The sequence below is a fragment of the Diceros bicornis genome, chromosome 32, assembly GCF_020826845.1.
Source record: "Diceros bicornis minor isolate mBicDic1 chromosome 32, mDicBic1.mat.cur, whole genome shotgun sequence".
Classification (NCBI taxonomy): domain Eukaryota; kingdom Metazoa; phylum Chordata; class Mammalia; order Perissodactyla; family Rhinocerotidae; genus Diceros; species Diceros bicornis.
Genome location: NC_080771.1, coordinates 24535324 through 24558115, shown reverse-complemented (window position 1 = coordinate 24558115; position 22792 = coordinate 24535324). Strand labels below are relative to the sequence as shown.

The 22792-nt window shown below is 51.7% G+C and overlaps 1 protein-coding gene across 2 annotated transcripts in view; it reads right to left on the bottom strand.

Annotated features, from left to right (window-relative positions):
• VAC14 (VAC14 component of PIKFYVE complex) overlaps positions 1 to 22792 on the bottom strand; it is a 104129-nt gene that overhangs the window by 27826 nt on the left and 53511 nt on the right. For both annotated transcript variants that reach the window (XM_058528226.1, XM_058528227.1), the window contains one exon: positions 13668 to 13800. In XM_058528226.1, the coding sequence (XP_058384209.1) occupies positions 13668 to 13800 (133 nt within the window). The remainder of the gene's footprint in view (positions 1 to 13667; positions 13801 to 22792) is intronic.

Sequence of the window (22792 nt, the reverse complement as noted above, 5' to 3'; positions counted from 1 at the left end):
CCTCCCATGTGAAAGAACTCAGCTGACCCTTAAGGTCCCTTCGGGCCACTCTGAACTGAGCCTAAAATCTAAACGGAGACTCTCCTGGTCTCCCTTCAATCACGGCCTGGGGCTCCCATTCTGGGAGCACTCGTGTGGTGTGGGGAGAGGGCACCAAGTGGCCCTGCTGGGAGGTCCTGGGCCTGCATCTAACCCCCGAATCCACACTCCACAACACAGCAGGCAACTTCTAGTTTCTGGCAAGGTGCAGTGCTGCAAACGGAAGGAAGCCAGAGAGAACGGATGAACTGGAGGCCTAACTCCTCAGATGCCATCCCACTCCCCACCTGCCCCCATGGTGGTCTCTGGGAAGGTCGTCACACTCGCGGCCCCTCCCTCCCCTTGCCCTCCTTCCTGGGGGGATGGAGGCTTTGGCTGCTGGGAAAGTGGAGGAGAAGTGTCACTTCTTCTGCTGCCACCACGTGGGCCTTCGGTGGGGCCTGCTTCACACCCCTGTCAGTCAGCATTAGAACCTAGACCACGGAGTGGATACCAGTTGGGTCCCTCTCCTCAGCGTCCACGTCCTGGGATTCTGGTTCCAGAATCGTGATTTCCCACTAACAACTCCTCCTGCGTCGAAGGGTGGGTATATGACTCCATCCTAGACAGTCAGGGCACGGGCCTTCTCTGGCCACAGTGGCAGGTTCAGTGAGACTCAAGCCCAGGACTGCTGCTGAAGGCTGGGGTGCTAAGGGATAGGAGTGAGCCAGGAACTGCTGGTGGCCATCTTGCCACAGGGTGGACGGCCTGCCTAGGATGGTACCAAAAGAGGAGGAAGAAGAGCCAGCTGTGGACGCCAGGGGGAAAGACTGAGTCCCGAGGACAGGAGGAGGCCTCTAGTCGTGGACTTTTAGTTTTCAATGAGCCAATCCTTGTCCCTGACTGCATGCTACCTTTATTTTTTTCAACATAAGGGTAAGAATTGGCTTTCTGTCACATGCAATCAAGAGTCCTGACTGTGCAGCTCTGGACAGGGCGAGGTCTAGTGGGGGGCAGAAGAGGGGAGGATGCTCGGGGTCAAGTGTTAATTTGCTTAATGGCTTTCTTAGCTTTCCCTAGAACACAAGAGAAAGTGATAGTCAACCTCAGAACATCTGCTTGCCAGGAGCCGAGCCTGTGGGGCTGCAGTGTGCTGCATCAGAAGGAGCAAGGGGCTGGAAAGGGGGCGAAAGGTGCTAGGCCCAGCTCTGCGACCACCAACCCACCCACCTCCTGGGCTTCCCTTCCCTTGATAGGCAAAGAAAGAGGGCGGATGCTACTTATCACAATTACCATCACAGTCACTACTGGTACTTACTGCATAGTTACCAGGGGCCAGACACTCCTTCAAGCATTTTTTTATTACGTCATATAATCCTCCTGAGGATCAGTAGGAGATGCTCATGATCACTGCCTTCATTCTCCACGTAAGAAAACTGTTCAAGAGAGCAGCACCTGGTGGCCCAGGTGGTTTTCACTGCTCAGCACTTCTTTCCCTTTCTTGTGGGAAGAGCAGCCCCTTTCCTCTGGAGAGCTGTTGCTCCCCTCTCCATGCGGGAGTCTGTTAGGGCTGTTGCTTGCAGCACCCTGCCACTGCCACCCCCACCATGGTGGACACATGACCCTGCATGAGCCAATCAGAGCTTCCCCTAGAGCATAACTTGCGGGGATGTGATGGCCATGTGACATGGTGGCCATGTCTCTGTCACTTGAAGGGACCAAAACAATATGGTTGACCTCAAACAAGGGCTAAGAAGCAAGATGGCACCACAGGGAAAGGCAGAGTTCCTGGGTCTTGCTGCCCTCTGCCTTGGTCTGGCTACCTAGGCTAGTCAAGCCTCCTTGCTCAGTTTGGTGCCTCTGACCTGGGTTTCCGCCTCCTGCCACTCAGAGTCCTGACCAACATAGTTAGATTAGTGGTTCCCAACTCCAGGCTGTGGACCCCTGCTGGCTCGGCTGCATGAGAAGCCCCTGGGTTTCAGTGGGGAGGGGGGATGGAGGGTGGCTAGGAATCTTCGCTGTTACAAAACACAAGCAGGCTGGACTAGCTGGCTTAAAAGACCCCGTCCAGAGCTAAGAAATAATACGTCTGGGATTTGGGTCGATTGTACTCAGTGTCCAGTTCCCTAAGAATGCTTAACAAACAGCAACTGGAAGCAGGCAGCTTTATGGTTAGTTCTCAGGAGCTCTTAATCCCCTGAAAAAGCACCACAAAACAAAAAAATGCTAACCGTGAAGAAAAACTGATCACCCGGACTACGTTAAAGATAAAGAACTTCTATTCATCAAGAGACACTATTAAGGGAGTGATAAGGCATGCCACAGAGTAGGAGAAGATAATTACAGTCCAGACATCTGAGAGACACAAATCCAGAATATATAAAGAACTTCCACAGGTCACTAACAAAAGCACCGAAAACCCAAAAGGGAAATGACTCAAACAGGTTCATCACAAAAGAGGATACCCAAAAGGCCAATCAGCAATGAGAAGCTCTCAACTTCAAAGCAGAGACTGATGATACCAAGTGTTGGCAAGGATGTGAGCAACTGGAACTCTCATACACTGCTGATGCGGGTGGAAACGGGTGCAACCACTTTGGACGCTATCTACTAAAGCTAAACATACATGTGGTCTCTGATGCAGCAATTCCTAGGTATATATCTAAGAGAAATGTACACATATGATATTTCACTAAAAGACACAAGAAAAGATGTTCATAGCAGCATTATTCATAACAGTGCCAAATTGGAAATAACCCAAATGCCCATCAATAGCAGAGTGAGTAAATGAATCCTGGTAACTTCATATCGTAGAATACTCTTCAGAAATGTGAGCTACTGCTATATGTAATATAGATGAATCTCATAAACATAACATGGATCAAAAGAAGCCAGACTTTGTAAAAGAGCATTAAGTGTATGATTCCATTTATATAAAGTTCAAAACCAGGTAAAACAAACGTACGGTGTTAGAAGTCAGGACAGTGGCTACTTTGGGGAGGAGTATGGGGGTAGTAACCGAGAGGAGACATGAAAGGGACCTTGGGTGCTGGAAATGCTCTACAGTCATGCACCACATAAGACATTTCGGTCAAGGATGGACCACATATATGATGGTGGTCCCATAAGAGTAGCACCATCTAGCCTAGGTATATAGTAGGCTATATACCATCTAGGTTTGTGTCAAGTACACTCTATGATGTTTGCTCTAAGACGAAATCACCTAACGGTGCATTTCTCAGAACATATCACCCTTGTTAAATGACGCACGACTGTACTTCTTGATCTGAGTGCCCATTATATGAATGTAGACAATTAGTGAAAATTAACTGAGCTGTAGGACATTTACAATTTGTGCACTTTTAAATAGTATGTTGTTCTTTAATGGAAAATTTACATTAAAAAGGCCATCATGGGCATCAAGGCATGGAGGGAGGTAAGGCGACCACACTGCCCTGATCAGAAGAAGGAAAGAAGACAGATTTGGGGCACTGGAGCAAAAAGTGTTAGGTGGTTAAGAAAGGGAGAGGGCTTTGCCAAAGAGATGGCAAAATGGAGCCGAAAACAAGTCAGAACTTCTGGGGACACAGGAGAGCTTCCGAGACATGTTCTCTGAAGCAATGTGAAGGGCCGGGAGACCCCAAGTCTGTATGTGCCCAGCCCTCCAGACTCCTGCCCATCTATTATCCTGGCCTACTTCCTGTCTATATTTAGATGACATAATCTCTTTAGCCTTATAATGGCGTTTGTGTCTCCATTTCACCCTCATCCTTGTCATCAGAAACTTGTGGCCATGGACACCCCAGACCTGCTGTCTGCATATCCAGTCCCTTCCCTGTGAAGGAAGAAGAGTCTGCTCTTTGGGGGAGCAAAACAAGGAGGCTCCGATGGCCCCAAGTCTGGGAAACCGGTCACGTGATGGCAGCACGTGCTGAGGGTGGAGCATGTGGCACCCTTTCTGAGGAAATGGAGAAAGAGATGCAAACTCAGCACTTAGGAAAGCAGCTTCTGAAAGGAAAGATAGGCAAGGCTCAAACCAGACAGCACAGGATGCTCAACAGAGGACTAGAGGAAAATGAGGGATGACTCTGCAGTGCACTTGAAAGGCATCTCAGCTCAGCTTCAGAGAGAGAGAGAGGCCAACGTGGATGATGTGAGCAACTGTAATAAACCAGAAGAAAAAACAAATAATCTGGGAGAAGGAGCGGCTGAGACATGTCCTCTTGAGCAAGAGTCAAAACAGAGATTTAGCCCAAAAAAGACATTCATTGTCCCAGTGCCAGGCAGTTCCAACGAGATTATGTCATCTAAATATAGACAGGAAGTAGGCCAGGATAATAGATGGGCAGGAGTCTGGAGGGCTGGGGGCCTAGAAGGAAGATAGAGAAGGACATGCAGATTTACTCAGCGTTTCACTGAGGCGACAGTCAGCAGGATGAGAGCCCTGGTAGAGGATGAGGAGGAGGTCACATCAGGACAGGTCTTGGTGGGGATTTTCTGGGGGTTAATGACCCTGGGCAGAAGGGAGATGGCATGAGAGAGTACAGCTTCTTTCCAATGAGGGCTGAGGAATAGCAAAGTCCAGACTGGAAATGGGGCAGTTTTCCCAAATAGCTTCCACCACCTAGTCTGGAAGACAACCAAGAACCTCAGCTCTGTGTCTCCGGATGACCACACAGCACCCCCATGGAGCATGTCTCAAGACTTGGCGTGACGGAGTTGGGGGCAAATGCTCTGGTGATACATGGGCATTAAAAGATATGACAACAGCAACAGACCCAAAGCCCACACTCTCCAGGGAGCTGAAGCTGCAAACTTTTAAAGAAAGTTGCATTAGCCACCACAGATCCCAAGAGCCTTTTCAGTGGATCATGGCAACCTGGGTTATAAAGCACCCTTCTCGTGGACTGTTCGCTCCTTCATAAAGGCTTGTGCTTGCCATCTAAGGCTGAATTCAGTGCCAAGCTTCCCCCAGGCCAGGCTCCTTCAAGGCAGGAACTCTCCTTCTGTGTGGAAGGGGCAGCTGGTCTGGACGGCCTTTCACAAACGGCACGTGACAGAACCCTTCTGTGTATTTTTCTGAAGACGGGGCGAGGTGTGTGTGTGTGTCTCTGTGATCTTTGTAGCTACCTGCTAAAAGAAACCACTAGTGGGGAGAGAGGGGAGAACCGCACAGGGGCCTCCAAGAGCAGCTTGAGGAAACGTAAGCTGAAGTGATATCAGGATAAAAAAGAGCTTCCTGGGCCAGCCTGGTGGCCTAGTGGTTAAGTTCGGTATGCTCCGCTTCAGCGGCCCAGGTTCAGTTCTTGGGTACAGACCTACACCACTCATCAGCCAGGCTGTGGCGGCAACCCACATACAAAATACAGGAAGACTGGCCACAGATGTTAGCTCAGGGAGAATCTTCCTTAAGCAAAAAGGAGAAGACTGACAACAGATGTTAGCTCAGGGCCAGTCTTCCTCAGCAAAAAAAAAAAAAAAAAGAGCCTCGTGAGAAATGCATTCTACAAGGATGAATAGTATACACTCTAATTGCTGTTCTAGAAGGAGTTTAAGAGCACTTTTAAAACTAAGGACACTCATTTGTCTGTCCCGGCTCAGATGCAGCCCTACCCCAAGGAAGCAGGAGGTTGGAAATGACTTCTCGGAGCTTCCAAACCTGCCGATATTTTGTTAAGATGCTACATCATGATACCCATCAGCTACTTGCTAATTAACCAAGCTGTCTGACTCACCAAGGTCAAAACTTTCTTAGTTTCCTGGCATCCTTAGGTAAAGTATAAACAGATACAGAGAGTACTGCAGATTCCATCCGGAAACAACCTCTCAAGCTTCAGAAAGAAATTCACTAACAAGTTCTCAGCTCTGGCAATGGTTTCCGACAATCACCCTGCAGCCCTGCTGGCTGGCTGAGCCCTGGGCTAGGGAACGGATGCTTCTCAGGTGTGTAGACTATGAAGAAAGTGCTTTAAATTGGAGGCTGGAAAAGGTTCAGCAGGTGCCAGCACCGATGTGATGAGGAGTCCAGAAGGCATGCCCGTGCAGTGGGCACGGAATGGTTCCTGAGTCCTCACCCCATCACAGGGGCTTCTAGACACTGGGGCCAATGGCTGGCTCTGTGGGAGGAGGACTGCTTGGGTCACATGGCCTCCCCCTGCCAAGTTCACCTATGACCTCTAACCTCCCACAAGCCCTGCTCAAAGCGAGTGGACCCTGGGCATCCTTTCAGCCCTATGTGACATGGATCCAGGAGGACCCTTGAAACATGGGGACACTTCTCTCTAAAGCTCCCCGGACTTCCAGAGCATGCTGCGCAGAGCTCCCTCTGGCCAGCACTTCCTCTTCACCGCCCCCATACCCTCAGCTGGACCTAATTAATCCCAGCCTGGCCTAGCAAGGCCCATCACATGTGGTTTCCATTTTCCAGAAGAAAATGCATCACTTCTTACAGGGAGCACCAGTGTGTATGACAGTGGGCTCTACAGGGACAGTGTGGGGACTGCTTGTAGGAAGCAGAGCAAAGCCACCAGCCTGCCCCCCAGGTCCCCCAGCCCTCCCTGCCAACCCTGGGTCACAGATGATTCTGTGAGGTGCTGGGATTCTGGCACTTTGCCATGGATTAGGGACAATGGAAGTAGACTGGCTGAGCTCTCTGGGCTGCCTGGATTTTGCCCTTCACAAGGACATCTTTTTACCTTTGAGGGCAAGACTTTTTTCTCCCAGGCAATCTCTGGCCTGTCAGATCGTGCCTCCCTGCCATTCACATTCCCTCAGCGTTGTCCCCAATTAGGTGATCAGAGCCAAGAGCTGGTTGTGCAAAACAGCTTCTGCCACACACTCCCTTTGCTGTCCTGCATCTCAACAAAAGCACCCCAGCCCTCGCTCCCCGGGGGAAAATGACTATGAAAAGCTCCAGAAGATTCACATAAGGAGCTGGGTAGACTGATTTCAAGCCAGCAAGAAGAAAAGCTTCTTCTGAAAGGGAAGTAAGAAATTCCTTGGAAGAACTCCTCCAGTCCCGTTCAATGTCCTCCTTCCCCTCAACTGGGGACCCAATCGATAGGGCTACGAGCACCTAAAAGATCAAAACCTGCCTGCATTCTGGGTAGCGGGATCAGGGCCTCTTCCAGCAGACAGACTTAGGTTGGCGCGTGTTTGTCATAGCAATTTATTTTCATTCTGAGCAAATGAATGCAGTCCATTAAAAGAGGCGAGAGGAAGAGAACCCGGCCTCTTAGAAACTCTCTCTTGCAGGCTTCGGCCAGAGGCAAAGCAGGCTTTTCTAAAAGGCCATTTGAACCAGGGACCTGGCCTTGCCACTTTACTCAAATTCATCTTTCATTAGCATCAGCACAATGGGCTTCTGGGGGCCTGGCCAATGCCCCCTGGCAGGTAAGGTGGCCCACATAAAGGCAGACAGGGTAAAGAGGGTGTACCCAAAGCCAAATGGACTCCAGAGGCTGGGGGCCATACAGAGAGTGAGGAGGGAGAGTGAGGAGGGAGCTCGGGCTGGGCTGCCCCAGCCACAGTGACCATTTGGCTCCAGCCAAGGGCCTGTCTCACAGGCGGAGTGTACAAGGACAGCTAAGTGGAATTTCCCAATTACAGCATGAAAGAGAGCTTCTTCTAGAGGCCCTTCCCCCAGGCCCCGCAATTAAAAACACGTCCAGTTTCCAGTGGCTTCCTCGGCCTGGGCTCCCCTGCACCATTACCGACTTCACGGGCCAATCAGTTCCCCATTCCACCCGTCCCCCAACCAGGGCTCTTATGCAAACCTGGGAAAATGGGGGATGGGGTGAGGGGAGGGCAGAATTAGCCCTAATTAGGAGGACATATTAGGGACAATCAGCATTTGCTGAATTGGAGAGGCTGCCAGGCCTGTCTGTATCAGAGGCTAGAGGAGGACCAGAATGAATCAAAAGCCTTACTATGGTGCTTCTCTGGGGTGAGGTCTCATGGAAGAAGTCTTGTGACTGCTTCCCCCTCTCCCATCTGGGCCCCCAGCCCATGCTCTTCAAACACCCACCTCATCTGAGGGGCACCCCTGTCCCTGGGGAGGGTGCTCAGGACCTCATCCACCATCAACTGGGCTGGTTGGGGCTGGAGCCCTCGAGTTCACAGCACAGTCACTCGTTAAAAAGAAAGCATTCTCTGGCAAGTCCTCTTTGCAAGGCAGCAGGGAGGAAGAGTGGGGGGGGAAGGCACAGTTGATTAAGCCAAAGGATGCTGGCCGGAGGGCCATCTTGGCCTGCAGAGTGGAGCGTCCTCAGACTTGCTCACTTCCCACACAGAAGCAGGCCTTGTAAAGATCACAGCTGTTGGATTATGCTGGAGTTCATATCACAGCTTATCAAAGAGGCTGCATTTTCTCCCTCCTCTCCTTTTCTCCTGAGTATAAGTGGAACGGTTCATGGGGAAACAAGCCCTGTGCTTGTTCTGCCTGCACTGGCATGGAGGGTGGGAAGAGGCCGGAGGAGGGAAATGTACACGGACACCTACTTTGGGCAGAGTTGTTTTAATGGGGCCGGGGCTGGGCCACTGGTGGGTGCCCTGGGTGCTGGGGCAGCAGGCCTGGCACACCGGAGCCAGCTCTTGGCACAGGAGGTTCAATTATTTCCCCCCTCTTCTCAGACCAGGGGAGTCTGATCTTCTCTCCCCACAAACCACTGTGGGAGGCCGGGGCTGTACCATGAGGGAAACAACAGCTCCCCTTTATCAAGTTGTGCAGAGAGCTGTAATGTGCGTGGTCTTATGTAACCCTCTGCAAAACGACAAGGCAGGCGCTATCTTCATTTCACAGTCAAAGCAGAATGGGCTTGGAAAACAGCTAAAAACTGGAGGAACTGGGATTCGAACCCAAGTCTCTTTGTCTCCAGAAGCTCCACTGTTAATCCAGCTCCCGAGTACCTGTGGGAGGTCCATCTACCCAACTCCTGTGGAGTCCTACAGAAGAGGAGTGGGCAGGGCTGGCACCATCCCTCTCGCAGCACCCCCCCCCCCCACCCCACGTCCCTCTCTTCCCTCCACCTGTGGGCTTGGCCTTAACTCCTGCAGCCAAGAGAAGAGCCTGGGTCCCATGCAGGTCACAGTCTGGCTGAGATGAAGTTTTGGAGCCACTGGCTTCCCCAAACTCAACATGCGTCTCAACTGTAATGTCCACCAGATAACAAGGCTATTGGGACACAGAGAGGATGTCCAACCAGCCCAGGGGCTGGAGTTCGGGGGCCCCACTCCCACCCTCCGAGTGGAGGCGCAGCCTGGGAAAGCCGTGTGCAGGAGAGGAAACACTCCTGGGTCCTGAGGGAAATCACGCATCCTCCTCAATGCCAAGACCCCCCACCAGCTGTTTGTCTTCAAGAACTCCGGATGCCTTTGTCCTTCTAGAAACGGCAGCCGCTCCTGGACCCTGAACTAAACACACTACTGCAGAAATAATGGCTTTTAACTTATTCGCCAGAAGAATCTCTTTCGTTTCTTTCTCAGTGCTCCATCTTGGGGGTTGAGAGGAGCAACTCATTGTTTGCGTAACACCCGAAGGAGAGGGTTAAGAAATCATTTATTGTGTTTCTTATCAGGCCTGTGGCTTCATGTCAGCAGTCTGCATGTACCATTTTTATGCTCCTTTTTAAAGCCATCAGCAGAAAATAAGGAAATGAAATGGAAGCAGGCGTGCAGGCTGACACTCCTGAGGGCTGGTCCCTAGCAAATCTTTGCTGAAGGGCCTCAGCCCCCTGTCTGACCACGGGAAGGACAAGGAAGCACGTGTCTTCAAGGCCTCCTCCACGTCTGACGTTGTGCTGTATGCACCTGGAGAGCCCAGACTGGGTTGCCTGGCATGCTGGCTTAGCAGGCAGCGGGTCCACAGAGCTGGCGTGGCCCAGAGGAAGCCAGGCCAGATGGCTGTCGGCTATAACACGTAATGCCAGGTGCTGGTGCTACTTTTGGTGGCTGGCTGGATAAATGAAGCAAAGGACTGGGAGGGACAACATGTGTGAGGGGACCCAGTCAAAAGGTTCCTTCTGTCCCAGCCCACTGCGTTCTTTGTGCTAGTGCCAAGGGCTAGGAGACCTCTGTGGCTGTGTGGGGTGGGAGTGAGGCATGGGCTGGGGGCCAGGCCCGATGCCCACTGAGACCCCAGTGTGGTCCATGAGGGGTGTGAGCCCCGGAACAGTGTGCGACTGCCATGATGGATATATTGAGCCCCCAGGAGGATGAGGAGGGAGGACCCTCTGAGAAGCTGGGCCCCAGGTGGTCCTGGCCTGCAGGTTGTACAGGTCCCCTGATGGCACCTGGCTCTGCACTCTCTCACAGAAGGGTTAAAGTGGTGACTGTGGAATTAACAGAGTGCAGGAGTCCGCAGCCCAGCTCCAAGCCGGGCGGGCACGTGGCTTCCTCTCATTTCGCTTCTGCAAAATGAGGATTCCCATCAGCCCAGGATGCCCAGGAGACACTGCAAAGCAAGCAAGGCCTCACCGCCCTAGAGGCTGTAAATGGGAACATGGAACATGGTGGTGGCTGGGCCACCAGCTCCCCGGAGCCTTGGTGGGTGGGTGGGGTCCTAGGGACGGGGAGAATGCCCACGCTGCTCACACTTCTGTTTGATGCAGTCTGGGGATGCCGCTTACTCCCCTGAGCAACCTCTCCCCAAGACCCTGATGGGGCATGTGAGGCTGATGGAGGATGGAAAAACCCATTGTAGCCCAGTTCTCCAGAGAGGAAATGAGCTACAAGTTCCTTTTTCAAAGGCCTCTTTCTCTACTGGTTCCCTGAGAGTCTTCCAGGCAAGGAGGGCTTATCAAGAAAGCTGACATCTCCGCAATTTGGAAAACCACATAAAGTTAACTGTCACTCACGTGGGAGAAGTCCATCATTTTCCTGGTGGGGGGGTTCTCTCGCACCACATCTAATCTCTACTTTGACCCCCGACTGACTGTCCAACTTTTATTTTTTTTGTGAGGAGGACTAGCCCTGAGCTAACATCCGATGCCAATCCTCCCCTTTTTTCTTGAGGAAGACTGGCCCTGGGCTAACATCTGTGCCCATCTTCCTCTACTTTATATGGGATGCCGCCACAGCATGGCTCAACAAGTGGTGCATGGGTGTGCGCCCGAGATCCGAACCTGCGAACCCCGGGCCGCCACAGTGGAGCGTGCGCACTTAACCGGTGCGCCACCGGACAGCCCCTGACTGTCCAACTTGATGTGAAGAAAAACCATAGAAATCTTTCTCTTTCAGCCAATGAGGCTAAGAATCCATTTTTGTCCCTCTGTAGCTGGTTCTCAGGCGATTTTGCTCCTCAAAGTACATCTGGTAATGTTTGGAGACATTTTTGATTGTCCCAACTGCGTGGGTGGGGGTGCTACTGGCATCTAGTGGGTCGGGGCCAGAGATGCTGCTCAACATCCTACGTGCACAGGACAGCCTCCACCACAAATTATCTAGCCCCAAATGCCAATAGTGCAGAGGCTGAGAAACCCTGCTCTATAACAGCTCAGAAATGCAAGAGGACAGTGACATGCTCCCACCACCACAGAGACACCTCTTGGTGGTCTAGACCACCAGTTGCCCCTTCCTCCTGATAGGTAGGGACTCTGTGGTCCTGCTCTTTGTCCTTCTGGCCAGGCAGGCCTGTCCTCTCCTGCGACTCAGTACTTCAGCCCGCCCCCGTTCCCCACGGTGCCCCCAACTCCATCCTCAGCCCTCGAGCTAGGCACTGTGGCTTCCCTCCTCCAGGGAAGGCAGGCAGCCCTGGATGAAGAGGTCTGGGCCTGCTCCCTCCACTGCCTTGTCTCCCACTCCTTCAGCTCACTCCTGCCACACCCCCCAGGAGACCCTCTTGAGGCCTCAACTCTCTCACTGCCTCCTACCATCCCCTTCTTTCCTGTGCTTCTTCCAACCTCTCGGGCTCTTCTTCTGGGCCTCCTCTCCTGGTTTCTCCTTCTTTCCCCAACCATGACACACTGGAGCTCCCAAGGGCTTGGCCTCAGGCCCCTTCTCTTTCCTCTTGGCCACTCTTACACTGACTGTTCTCATTCCTTAAGAATGAAAGCTCCACAAGGCCAGAACCACCTAGAATGGTACCTTGCACAGACTCAGTATTCAGTAAATATCTGTTGAATGAATGAGTGAATGACTATCCCATCAATTTCCAGATTTGTATTTCAGGCCCAGGTCCTTCTTTTGAGAGATAGGTACAGCAAACTGCTTCTTCAACATCTCTCCTTTGATGTCCCCAGAGCAATTTAAAGTCAAACATGGGAACCTCCTCCCTCTCTGCTCCTCTTCCAGGGCTCCCATCTCAGGGACTGACACCACCAGCCACCCTGCCCCTCACACCAGAGTGCTGGGTGTCACTCCCAACTCCTCCTCTCCTCACTCCCTCATGTAGTCGACCACCCATCAATTATACCTCCTATTAATTCTTGAATGCCGCTGCTTCTTCCCATCCCCCTACCCTGTTGCCAGCATCTCTCACTTGGACCACGGCTGCCAACTGGTCTCCCATACACCCATCCTCCTTGCCTCCCTCCACCCATCCTCCCCTGCAGCACAGTAATCTTTAAAAACAGAGATCTGGTCACACATTCCCCTGCTCGAGCCCTTTCAGTGGCTTCCCACTGACCTCTGGGTAAGGTCCCCAATCCTTACTGTGGCCCACCAGGCTGAGCCCCTCTCCCCCTTGCCTTCTGGTGTACAGCTAAATGCACTGTCCACGCTTTTTCCTGCCTTGAAGCCTCCGTACAGGCTGGACCCTCTGCTGGGAATCCTCCTTCAACTCCCGGACCCCCCAGATGACCTCAGGAGCCTCCCTGACTCCCGGGGACCACATTGGTCTAGTCTGTTCCCCGAGTACCCTGGACGGCTTTAATCACCCCCATCACTCCAGAGTTCTGATTTCATTGGTCAACGGGGGAGTCTAGATATCTTCTTCTTTTTTCATCCTCCTTGGTGACCTAACACGCAGCCAGGGCTGAGAGCCACTGCTGTAGAGCATCTGGGGCCACACGGACTACTCTGGAAAACTCTTCTGCCTGGCTTGGTTGGGGAGCCTGCAGAAATCTGTGTCCCATCTAGATTTTGGTGGCCTGAAGGTCACTCTTCTGGTGACCCTGCTCCTTGGAGCTGAATAGGAGGCAAAGGGCCACACCCGGCCATGCTGCTGGTGATGACAGTTCTAGAGGCCTCAAGTGACTGGGGCTGGTGCCCTGGGACTATCCAGGGCTAGGCTCACACGACTCAGAAACCCAGCTCTGCCAGAGCCACTGCTGCCACCAACCATGGCCAAACCCCTCGCTGGCAGCTGTGCACCCGAGCACAGTCCTGTTTCCTGTTCCATCTGGCTCACCTACTTTCCTCCCCAAAGACTCCCACAAGGGCACTTAATGAGAAGATATTTAACCTCAAAGGAAAACAGTGTCTGAATGTGCGAAAAACTAATTCACTTGTTCGAAAAATGGTGACACTGACCTGCCTCATGTCAGCAGCACCAGCAACCTGGTGTGAAGGAGGAACCTTCTTCAAGAAGGAACGCAAAGGTCAGGAAAAGGAGGAGGAAGAGGGAAAGACAAAACGCTTGCTTCGACACCTTGCACAGTGTGAAAATGAAAAAGCGCTGCTGTGAGAGGAAGAGAAGGGACACGGAGGCTGACCTGATGATGAAAGCGCCTCTGACCTCCAGGAGCTTCCGTTCACTGCTGAACCTCTTGAGAAGGTTGATCATGAACTTATAAAAGTAGGAGTTCATGGTGGGAGTGGAAGGAGAACATTCTAAGCCTTTGGTACCTGTAGAGAAAGGGACAGAGCCAGGATTTATTCTGACTATGTGTCCATAGGGTCATGGGACCCCCACAGAATAGAAACAATTGTAAATGCCAAAAAGGTGGTGGTGGGGGGTCTGTGTGTAACAAGATGAGGGAAAATCTTCAAACAAGGGCTATTGGTCGACAGCAAAAAAGCAAGGACTATACAAGTATGGGTATTTTTGATCTGCGGCTGGTAGAACTCGAGGATGGTGGAACCTGCAGCTGGCAGAACTCGCGGATATGGAGGCTCGATTGTATGTACAAGCAAATATAACTTTGCTTAATGCAAAAATACCCATTTACCCGTCCACCTCTCCAGCCAGCCCCCAATCACTTAGTGAACACCTCCTATGTGTAAGACCCTCTGCTAGGTGCTATGAAATTTAAAAAAGAGCAAAATGTTTACTTATTATCCCAATCAATAAAACACACTTGGGCTTTATTTTGGCCAGTTAAGCACAAATGAAAAGTCAAAGAGAAAAAATGGTAAGACAGGCACACAAGCTCAACGGTCAACAAAACCGACAAACCCACGAGGCAGAAGCTAAACTCCTTTCCCAGTGTGACTTCAGAAAAAAGAACTTATGCGCACTAGATTAAAGACAGCACACGCTGACAGAATGTTACAAAGTGTTTTAAACCTTACTCAATGTTTTGAAATCAGACATTCTTCCTCATCTTCAGGCGAAGATGCTCTTTTAGAGCAGTTCTCTGAAGATGTTCAAAGTCCCCAGCTGGCTAAACCAGAAGCACATTCAAGGTTTCCCTCTGATATGAGTCCCAGCTGGAAATACACTGAGCGCCAGATACAGCCCCCCTCCCAACCCCACCCTGCCACATGGTCCCCTCCATAAGGCATCCAGCATGGAGGGGACCGGGCAGGGCTGCAGAATGCTTAGGCGATCCTGATGTAGTGTATTCATACACCCCTTGGGTCTCCCCACTCCTTCCTTTCTAAGGCATGCTGATCTCACCAGCACCGCTGGAAAGAGGTGTTAGTGATGGCAGGAATCCCCACTCCACCTGCCCTATGTATTAACATGGCTTTTTTTTGTTTTTTAAAATAACAGCTTAATTGAGACACAATTCACATGCCATAAAGTTCACCCTTTTAAAGTGTACAATTTTCAGTATGCAGAAAGCTGTGCATAAATCACTACTAATTCCAGAACATTTTCATCACCCCAAAAAGAAACTCCATATCCATTAGCTGTCACTCCCTAGTCTCCCCTCCACCAGCCCCAGGCAACCATTAATCTATTTTCTGTCTCTAAGGACTTGCCTATTCGGGATACTTCATATAAATGGAATCACACAGTATGTGGCTTCCTTCACTTAGCATATTTTCAAGGCTTATCCATGTTGTAGTATGTATTAGTTTTGTATTCATTTTTATGATAGAATAATATTCCATTGTACGGAGATATCATATTTCATCCATTCGTCAGTTGGTGGACATTTGGTTGTTTCCATTTTTTGGCTAAGAATAACGCTGCTATGACCATTCACGTATAAGTTTTTGTATGAACATGTTTTCATTTCTCTTGGTTATATACTCAGGAGTGGAATTTCTGGATCATATGGTAACTCTGATGTTTAACTTTTGAGGAACTGCCAGACTGTTTTCCACATTGGCTGCACCATTTTACATTCCCACCAGCAATGTACAGGGTTTCCAGTTTCTTTACATCCTTGTAACACTTATTATCTGTCTTTTGGATCATAGGCATCCTAGTGGATGGAAGTGGTATCCTGTGGGTTTGATTTGTATTTCCCTTACGACTAATGATGTTGAGCATCTTTTCATGTGCTTATTGCCTATTTGTGTATCTTCTTTGGATAAATGTCTAATCAAATCCTTTGCCCATTTTAAAATTGGGTTATCTGTCTTCTCACTGAGTTGTCAGAGTTCTTTATATATGGGATACACGTCTCTTATCAGATATATGATTTGCAAATACTTTCTCCCACTCTGTGGGTTGTCTTTTCACTTTCTTGGTGGTGTCCTTTGAAGCAAAAAATTTTTAATTTTGATAAAGTCCAATTTATCTATTTTTTCTTTGGTTGCTTGTGCTTCTGGTGTCATATCTAAGAAACTATTACCTAATCCAAGGTCGTAAAGATTTACTGATATGCTTCCTTCTAAGAGTTTTTTTTTTTTTTTCCTTACATTTAGGTTTCTGATCCATTTTAATTTTTGTATTGGTGTGAGGAAGGAGTCCAAATTCTTTTGCATGTGAATGGATATCCCATTGTCCCAGTATAACATGATATCTTTTTTCTTTTTACTTTACAGATGCTTTATTTATTTATATTGTATTTTTTCCAGTTTTATTGATATATAATTGACATATAACATTGTATAAGTTTTAAGGTGCAGAATGTGTTGATTTTGATGTTTATATATTGCAAAATGATTACTACCATGGCATTAGCTAACATCTCCATCCCCTCACATAATTACCATTTCTTTTTTGTGGTGAGAACATTTAAGATCTACTCTCTTAGCAACTTTCAAGTATAATACTGTAGTATACACTACAGTATTATTAACTGTAATCACCGTGCTGTACTCAGAACTTATTCATCTTCTAACTGGAAGTTTGTACCCCTTGATAAACATCTCCCCAATGTGATATCTTAATAGCCAATGAACAGCTACCACTTACTGAGGACTTACTATATGCTATGCATGTCTAAACCCTTCACACATAGTATCTAATTTAATCTTCAAAATTATCCTTGAAAATATGTGCTATGACTATTCTTATTACATACACGGAGAAGCTGTGACTTAGGGTGAGGATCACCCAAAGTCACAGAGCTGGTGAGTGGTGGAGCCTCTGACCCCAGGCAGCTAGTCCTCAGAGCCCACATTCTCGGCAGCTCCGCCACGCTGCCCATCTCTTGAGCACTGGTGTTTGGGCAGGTTTGGCATTTGCAGGTTAGGAGGTGGTACCTTCCTAGGCAGGAGGGCAGAAGATAGCATAAAGACCAAAGCCAAGGTCCTGCCAAGACTGAGGACACAGGGACAGTGAGTGTCAAGAGCTGTGGGGAAAGCACCTGGCTGCAGCTCTCCGGGAGCTCAGGGAGGACACTGGGGGAAACAGAGGCATCTGGGGCTATCACGTTTGGGGCTGGCTGCACTCTGGCCCTGGAGCCCTTGGGAGTCATGATTTCCTACCCAGACCAGGAATAGAATGGCCACATACTTGCATGAAACAGGCAGGGTGTGGGGGGCTCCAGGAATCAAGCTTGGCTGTGCGGGGGGACATCAGCTCCCAGAAGCATCAGCCCAAAGCACAAAACGAGAATGTGGGGAACCATCCAGAGTACTGCAAGCGAGCCTTACAGAGAAGCCCCCGTGGGCTGACTTCCTTGGATGCCAGTGGCCAGGAAGCAGTAAAACTCTCCTTCCAGGAGTTCTTTTTGCTGACCTTAGCCTTCCCTTATGTTCGTGCATGGTCCTTATGGGGGAAATGCCTGGACACTGGAAAAGGTGTTTTTCTGTTTTGTTTTCCAGTTGTGAATTACTCTATGAGGATTCCTACTAGGAGCCACATCTTCAAACTACCGTCCTCTGGCCTGAGAACCTCCTAGCAGTTCCTGTGAAACATACACGAGATGAGCCTTGAGGGAGAAGCCCAGTTCAAGGGCAGGCCTCACTGAACTTCTTGTTTGCAGTGTGTTGTTCTGCGTCCCTGCCTGAACAGCCTGGCCTGGGAGGTCCTGGGTGACTCTGGAATGGCAAACAGTATCTCCTCTCTGGTCCACAGGGGTTGTTTGCAGAATCAAGTGTCACATTCTTACAGATCGAGTTACCCCAGGCCCAGCTGAGGTTGATCGCTGAAGAGCTGGCTGCAGATACATCTGTTGAGGCTGGCTGCCTCTCAGCCCCTCCTCCTTGTCCCCACACTCAGGATATGAATTCAGCTGCCCCCATGGTGGCCTGGCTGGAGGTGCGTGTGGACTGGAACCCAGCTCACTTCAGCCTTCTCCTAGGTGCTTGTTTGTGATGGCTCCTGTGTCCCTGTTCCCTTTTTGCTTCTATATGTGCACCCCCATCCCACTCCATTTCCAAGCCTAGGGATGAGCAGGCTCCAAAGTATTCCAAAGGACAAAGGGACCAACACAGAGACTGACCATAAAGAAATCCTCCCCAACTGGGGCCGCAGTCTCCATCCCCAGGTGCTGGGTGTCTTGGGCAAGGACAGTCTGGAATGTCTCTTAGTGGGGAGACTTCAGATCTGGGACAATTTCACAGTGCTCTGCTGGGAGCAGGGAGGCTGTGAGGAGGAGATGACCCCCCTCACCGCCACATTTGGGGAGGGAGTTAGATCTGCCCACCTCTCAGCTAACAGACTGGCTAACAATGGCAGAAGAGAAGGTCTGGGGCTGCTCTGGACACATCCCTGGGCTCCTTAGCCACAGCCCGCTCTGGGCCACACAGTCAACTCGGAATGTCCAGGCATGAATGGCAGCCCCTGGAGCTGAGACCCTTAGTAGGAGGAAGGAGGGGGGCAGAGTCACAACTGGGAGAAGCCATGGCAAGTAACTCATGTTCTCACAGTGCTTGGAAAGCTTCCGCAGCTCAGCCCTCCCAGCGCTCCAACATTTAGACTACAGAGAGCAGGAGGCTGGGTGCAACCTGAGTGGGGGCTGGGCGCCTTCCTGAGACTGAGACTGAGGCTGATGGGCGCTTGGGGGAGCTGCCCGGGACCTGGCCTGCTCTGGCCTGCAGCTGTCGTGGGGGTGCCTTTTGCTCTTCAGGCTCCCATCTGCCGAATGGATTCTGGTCAGGGCTGCTGCCCTTGGGAGGAGGAGCCTCTGCAGGACAAGGCTGGGAGCTTTGGGAAGCTCGCTGAGATCAGGGCCCAACCGTGTACAGGTCTGGGCAGGGCAGTGCTCTCACAGTGGGGGGAGAGCAACACTTGCGGGTGGGTTGGTCCAGGATGGGGTGCATCTCAGTGCTCACTGTGGACAGGGTGAGGGCCTACTTGATCTCTCCCAGCCTCAGTTTCCCACTGGCCCACCAGTCACTTTTCTGACTAACCAGCCCTTGAGGCCCAGTTGGCTTGAGACAGAACCTGAGAGAAGATGTTCTCAGGCTGCGGGCATGAGTAGAGAGAATGGGGTGGTGAGAGAACAAACTCACTCCAGGAGTGTTACTATAGGGAACGACCGGCCTCTCTCAATTGATCTAACTTCCGTCCAACTGCAGCCTGCTCCTCCCCCTGGAAGCTCACAGCGCCCCCATCGGCCTCTTCCACCCACCTCAGCCGCACACTTGACAAGCATGGCTAGGAATCGGCCTCCTTTCTCAGCAGATCTGATGGGGGCAGAGCCAGGACAGGAGCCCAGCGTCCTGATTCAGGGCAGGCCCTCCAACACTGCGCTCTGAGGATCTGCCGGGATGACAGGGCTCGGAAGGGGCATTACTGACAGCACAGTCTTCTATCTGCAGTGTGCTCTAGCCAGGGCCCAGGAGGTAGGGAGGAGAGGAGAGAGGGCTGGGAACAGCCTGGCCATGCATCTCAGGAGAGAGGTACCCTTTGTGGGGCTGAGAAGAGGATTCCCATCCCCCAATCCTGCTGAGGACCAGTCCCTCAGCCGAATGCCACTTGGCCTCACATATCTGGCCTGGAGAAGCGGGCTCCAGCAGGAAGTGCACGTGACTGCTGGCTGGCTGGGGGGCAGACAGATGCTGTCGGGAGCACTTTGTATACAAAACCAGACCGGTGGGGTGGGCGGGCGGCCGGGGAGCCAGCCCTGCAGATGTTACTAAGTGAAACCTGATGTGGCGACATGAGAATCTGCAGAACGTCTCACAAACAACCTTTCCTGGGATGTTTTGGATTGAGTTTTGTGGCTATGACGTGAAGGAGCCTCACATGTCAGGATAAAAATAGCTCTGGCTTCAATATACAACGCGAGTTACAGTTCAACAAAACCAGATGCGAAAACATTAGCCGCCTAGCCCAGCCCTGGCAGAGTCCCTGCTCTGCTCTGCTCCCCGCCCTCCTGTCTACCTCCCCCCCTGGGTCAGGGCCCAGGAGCCCAGCCAGCCCCTCAAGTGGGCATCTGGATCCACTGCCCTGAGGAGGGGGTGTGGGCCAGAGGACTCGAATCAGATCCAGGTCCTGTCACTGACTGGTAGAGCACTCTTCAGGAAGTGAGACCTTCTCCAGAGCCGGTTCCTATCTGTGAACCTCACAGGGACAAGGAGCATAAAGCTGTGCTTGGCACGGAAGTGCTCTGAGGAGAGGGCTGCGTGATTAGGAGGTTGGTATGGAACCAAAGGGGATGGGGGGGAAGAGGCAGCTTCCCCACAGAATCAAGGGGCTGGGAGAGAGGGAGGCCAAGGCTCCTTGTGAAGCAGGGTGTCAGGGGGTGTGCAGTCTGCCAAATCGGAGGGCCCAAACCCCACGACTGTGTGGACAAAAGAGTGGTTAAGATGTTGCAGCAACAGCATCCTTGGGACCCGATCCAAAAGGCAGTCACTTTTCTGTGCGCCAGCCCAGCTGAGGTCTGGTAACCCTCTGTCCTGGGGAAGTCACCCAAATCCAGGAGGCTTTCTAGGTGCCTGGTCTGGAGCAAGAGATAAGCTACTGGGCCAGAGCAGGGCCTGGGAGGAACTTGAAGCTGATATGGTAGTGGAGGGGGCTGTACCAGGGAAGCTGTGCTGCTGCCACAGGGGCAGGGCCAGGGCCTCAGGCCAATCAAGAGCAATGAGCCTCGGTTGGAGGGGGCTAGGCTCTCCATCCGGCGACAAGCAAAGGCCTGGGCAGTGGTGCTAGGGGAGCCTCAGGTCCAGTGTTGGTGATGGGGTGATGGGCCCTGCTGCCCCCTCCTTCTGTTATTACAATGAACTCTAAAAGACAGGCACTGACCCTTCCTGGGTGCCTGATGCTGAGGACTCAGAGATGAGTACAATAGGCCCCTGCGGTCTGACGTGGTGCTTCTCAAACTGTGAGGAGCACACAAGTCACTTGGTGATTCCGACAAAACACGATTCCAAGTCTGGGGTGGGCCTGAGTGTCCCTGTTTCTGATGAGCTCCCAAGCGACACTGAGGCTGCCACAAGCTGCACTTTGAGTAGCAAGGGTCTAAGAGGTCACAGCCTGGAAGGAAACAGATGTGAACCCAGCCCCTACACACAGTGTGGCCGGGAGGAAGAGAGGCCGGGGAAAGGAGGCTGGCCCGGGCTATCCTGGAAAGCTGCATAGTGGAGGGGCCACCTGAGCTGGCCTGCAGAGCGTGTGAGCTCTCGTGATAATAAGGACGGAAGCAAAGGCAGCACCTCACACATAGGGGGCATTTATCTCAGCTCCTTCCATACAAGGGCTTGCAGAGCTCCCAAGTACCCCATCACAGGGGAGGGAGAGCTGGCACTGAAGCAGGACACCTGCCCTAGGTCACAGGATAGGCGGGGCAGAGCTTGGCTATGAACCTAGATCTTTCCAACCCCAGCACCCACGCTCTTGTATGCTGCCTGAAAAGGGTGCGTGGGAAGAAGGGCCTTTAAGGCTCCAAGCGCAACAGGCAAGGCTTTCTGGGGGCTGGGAAATGGTTGGGTATGGCTGGAGGAAGTGGAGGGCAGGGCAGGGAGGGAGGCAGCAGAAGGGCAAGAAATGAAGTGCTGAGGTGGCCTCAGGCAAGAATGCGGTTCCTGAAGTCATTGTGAAGAGGAGGGACATCCCCAAGAACCACCAGGCTGGGGCCACGGCCCAGCACCCAGAGGAGGAGCCTGGACTGCTGGCCCAGTCACCACTACTCCTCCCCTCGGGTCGTAGAAGCTTCCACTGCTGGGCAAGGGTGGGGTTCACCTGTGCTCCCATCCTCTGAATGTGGGGGTGAAGATAGCAGGATCTCAGGCTAGGCTCCTGGGTCAGCACCAATGCCTGTTGCAATCCCCCATTCCAGGTGGGAATGACAACGGTGCTCTCCTCAGAGTTGTCGTGAGCAGCCGATGGGCTAATCCATGGTGAGGTTCAGTGAGCTGACACGTGGGAAGCACTTAGAATAGTGCCCAGTCCTAATAAGAGCTCAACATATTATAGTCACTGTGAATTACTGGGAAAAATGCCTAGGGGTGGCTTTCTGGGTTTCTTCTAGAACTTTTTTCTGCATTTGGCCACACTGGCCTGGGCTATGAGGAATGAAACTGAACCAGACCATTTCATTTTTGCCCATGTTTTTAGAGTTCAGGTCAAACTCCATCCACCCTGGACCAGAGAGCCCCGCAGGGCACACTGACACAAGCAGTTTTAGCCCATCAAGAGTGGGGCCTGTAGGGCTGGCCTGGCGGTGTACAGGTTAAGCTCATGCGCTCTGCTTTGGCGGCCCGGGAGTTTGTGGGTTCGGATCCTGGTCGCGGGACCTAGACACTGCTCGTGGGACCTAGACACTGCTCGTCAAGCCACACTGTGGCCGCGTCCCACATACAAAAAATAGAGGAAGACTGGCACAGATGTTAGCTCAGGGCGAATCTTCCTCAAGCAAAAAAAGGAAGATTGGCAACAGATGTTAGCTCAGGGCTAACCTTCCTTACCAAAAAAGAAAAAAAAAACAAGTGGGCCCCATGGCCGGAAGAGTAGGTCAGGGAAGACTGGGTTTTAGGGGCAAACATCAGTCCTGGGGTGACCTTTGGCCCCAGACTGCCACACTGCTGCTGTGCTCAGCCAAGGTTCCTTCATCTCCTGCAACAGGGATGTGCAGGCCCCAGGAGGGCCAGGCACAGCTCTAATGAGGTACAGATCCCAGAGCCCTCCTGCTCCTGCCGAGCCTTCCACGTAGGTTCAGGGTCAGGCCCTGCAGGCGTGCTCACAGAGGCAGGCTCATCATCCCCTCTCCTCAGAGCCTGGCAGGGCCTTGGCCGACGACCCCGAGTGGAGACGGGCAGAAAAGGCATAGAAGTTGCCAAGTCACAGGAGACCCAAGTGGTTGTTTCCCTTTCATTTCACCAAATCACA